Genomic DNA, 3,358 nt, shown 5'->3' with positions numbered 1-3,358 from the left:
GTGTGAACCACGGGTAAACACAGGGGGCAGCGTGTGAACCACGGGTAAACACAGCGGGCAGTGTGTGAACACAGGTAACCACAGGGGCAGGGTGAACCACAGGTAACCACAGGGTGCAGCCTGTGAACCACGGGTAACCGTAGGGGGCAGTGTGAACCACGGGTAAGCACAGGGGCAGCACGTGAACCACAGGTAACCACAGGGGGCAGCCTGTGAACCACGGGTAACCACAGGGGGCAGCGTGAACCACAGGTAACCACAGGGGGCAGCCCGTGAACCCCAGGTAACCACAGGGGGCAGCGTGAACCACAGGTAAACACAGGGGGCAGTGTGGGGTCGGGTCTCTGCAGGTGTCTCTGGCTCTGAGCACCAGGGAGTCCTATCACGTCTATTACTTGCTGTATCTCCGGCAGAGCTGTGACGAAGACTCCGATTCCAGCCCAGCTCCCGTGGGATTTGCGCTGCCTCCCAGGGCTCAGCACCCCTTCTGAAGGACTTGCCCCCGTGAACCAACTGCCTTGGGAGGGGATGGAGGGAGGCTGGAGACACCATGGAAGCTCAGGGCTCCTCCCAGCCCCATCACCAGACAGGTCCCTCTTCTCCCTACGGGGAAAGGGCAGGCGACATTGAGCAGGATGCAGCCTCTCCATAGACCCCCTACCCTGCAGAGGCTGAGTCCTGCCATAGACCCCCTACCCCGCAGAGGCTGAGTCCTGCCGTAGACCCCCTACCCCACAGAGGCTGAGTCCTGCCGTAGACCCCCTACCCCACAGAGGGCTGAGTCCTGCCGTAGACCCCCCACCCCGCAGAGGCTGAGTCCTGCCTTAGAGCCCCTACGCCGCAGAGGCTGAGTCCTGCCGTAGGACAGCAGGGACATGGCCGGGGAGAGGCAGATTTCCTGGGTCCTGATGTAGCTGCGTGGTGTACTAAACTGGACGGCTGGGGCCTGGGAGCCTGCTGGCAAACAGCCCCTCGTGTTAGGTCAAGGAAAGGCTGAAAGAGTTGAGAGCTGCTTTAAGATGATGACAGAAAGCCCACCCAGCCACTGCAAGCTGTCCCTCTGTGGTCACACCACTCATTAGACATGGGCAGTGCATCCTCCTCTGCCTTTGACTTTAAGATAAGGCCGTTTTGAGCATTAAGGCACCACTAGAAACAGGGAACCCCAGGGGTCTGGGCCTTCTTCCCACATCTCCTTGTCCCTGCCCCCACCCCGGCCTGCAGGGACCAGCTCCACAGAAGGCCCTTGAGGCCAGGTCACCATAGGAAAGGGAGGAAGGGGGGAACTTCCCCCCAAGTGTCTCAGGGAAGAGCAGCTGACGTCGGGTGGCTGAGGGTGGAAATGGGAGAGGAACCTCCTCCTGGGGGGCTGACCATTCCCCTGGTCACCACCCACGCCTTAGCTATCTCCTCTCCCCCAGTGCAGGGAGGGGCGGGGGCACAGCTTCCTGAGCCCCAGACTCAACTGTTGTGGTTGCAGGGCCATCAGGAGACAGAGAGAGCCGGACACATGCCCGCAGCACCCCCTGCCCCCCACCCCACGATGGACCCCAGAGAAGCCGGGCAGCATGGGGAGGCCACCGATGGCTCCCAGGAAGACGTGGCCTTCAACCTCGTCATCCTGTCCCTCACCGAGGGGCTCGGCCTGGGTGGGCTGCTGGGGAACGGGGCAGTCCTCTGGCTCCTCAGCTCCAATGTCTACAGAAACCCCTTTGCCATCTACCTCCTGGACGTGGCCTGCGCGGACCTCATCTTCCTTGGCTGCCACATGGTGGCCGTGGTCCCCGACTTGCTGCCAGGCCGGCTGGACTTCCCGGGCTTCGTGCAGACCAGCCTGGCCACGCTGCGCTTCTTCTGCTACATCGTGGGCATGAGCCTCCTGGGCGCCGTGAGCGTGGAGCAGTGCCTGGCCGCCCTCTTCCCGGCCTGGCACTCGTGCCACCGCCCACGCCACCTGACCACCTGCGTGTGCGCCCTCACCTGGGCCCTCTGCCTGCTCCTGCACCTGCTGCTCAGCGGCGCCTGCACCCAGTTCTTCGGGGAGCCCAGCCGCCACCTGTGCCGGGCGCTGTGGCTGGCGGCCGCGGCTCTGCTGGCCACACTGTGCTGCACCATGTGCGGGGCCAGCCTGCTGCTGCTGCTGCACCTGGAGCGAGGCCCCCAGCGGCCCCCGCCCCGGGGCTTCCCCGCGCTGGTCCTCCTCACCGTCCTCCTCTTCCTCTTCTGCGGCCTGCCCTTCGGCATCTACTGGCTGTCCCGGAACCTGCTCTGGCACATCCCCCACTACTTCTACCACTTCAGCTTCCTCATGGCCGCCGTGCACTGCGCCGCCAAGCCCGGCGTCTACTTTTGGCTGGGCAGTGCCCAGGGCCGCAGGCTGCCCCTCCGGCTGGTCCTCCAGCGGGCGCTTGGAGACGAGGCTGAGCTGGGGGCCGCCAGGGACACCTCCCGCCGGGGCCTGGTGGACATAGCAGCCTGAGCCCTGGGGGCCCCGACCCCAGCTCAGCCTCTGGGAGCCAGGAGGAGTTGCCCTCCTGCCTCCGGGAAGACGGTGGGGTCAGAGGCTGGGGCCAGCTGGACCTGGAGGAGGCCTTGGTGGGTGACCCGGTCATGTGCTGTCGAAGCTGTGACCCTGGCTCCCGGGCACGAGGCTCCCCTGGGAGGCAGCTGGAAAGGCAAGATCTCTATATGCCCAGGCAGGTGGGCCGGGTTTCTGGGGAGAAGTCCCAGGAATGTGCATTTTTGGGAAACCTCCCTGACAGTTCATGCACAGGCACCCGTTCCCTGCTCAGCTACAGTGGGGAGAGCCCAGAAAGGAAGGAAGCCGGTCCAGGCACCAGGTGAGGGGCAGGGGCAGACCCTCCCGCCCCTCCTTCCTCACGCTGCAGGTGCACCCACGGAGAACACAACCGTCCTCAGCTCACCATGTACCCTTGCAGCAGCTAAATTGACCCTAAAATTGAAGACTGCCCAAGACTTGACTGCCGGCCCCGATGAACTGTGTCCAAAGCGGCCCGAAGCCTTTGTGTCCTGGACCCGTTATGTTGTCGCAGGTTTTAAGCAGGAAAATGCAGTGATGCCACAAAGCCACTCATTCCATCAGCATAGGGTGTCCGTGGATCCAAAGCCGTACCCCCAACCCCAGCACACATGAGGAAAAGCAGGGCTGAGGCTGGCTTCCAGAAGGCTGGGGGGCTGTCCTTGGTCATCGGTCCCTTGCTCAAGGCACGCGACTCAGACCTGAAAGATACAGCCCTCGCTTGGAGCTTCGGAAAAGCTGGCCCCATGGGTGTCCCCAGATATTGCACCCTGGGTGGGCGGAGAGGCTCCTTACAGCCCACCCCCAGCAGCCCGAAGC

At 63.8% G+C, this 3,358-nt stretch overlaps 1 protein-coding gene across 1 annotated transcript; it reads left to right on the top strand.

Moving 5' to 3' along the window:
- Positions 1-143: 143 nt before the first annotated feature.
- LOC116547380 (mas-related G-protein coupled receptor member E) lies at positions 144-2,825 on the top strand. Its single transcript, XM_032273349.1, has one exon. The coding sequence runs from the start codon at positions 1,343-1,345 to the stop codon at positions 2,477-2,479; it is 1,137 nt and encodes a 378-aa protein (XP_032129240.1). The 5' UTR covers positions 144-1,342; the 3' UTR covers positions 2,480-2,825.
- Positions 2,826-3,358: the final 533 nt, after the last annotated feature.

The sequence above is a fragment of the Sapajus apella genome, unplaced genomic scaffold (genome assembly GCF_009761245.1).
Source record: "Sapajus apella isolate SASKATOON/1434 unplaced genomic scaffold, GSC_monkey_1.0 scaffold2879, whole genome shotgun sequence".
NCBI lineage: Eukaryota > Metazoa > Chordata > Mammalia > Primates > Cebidae > Sapajus > Sapajus apella.
This window is presented reverse-complemented; position numbering and strand designations above follow the sequence as displayed.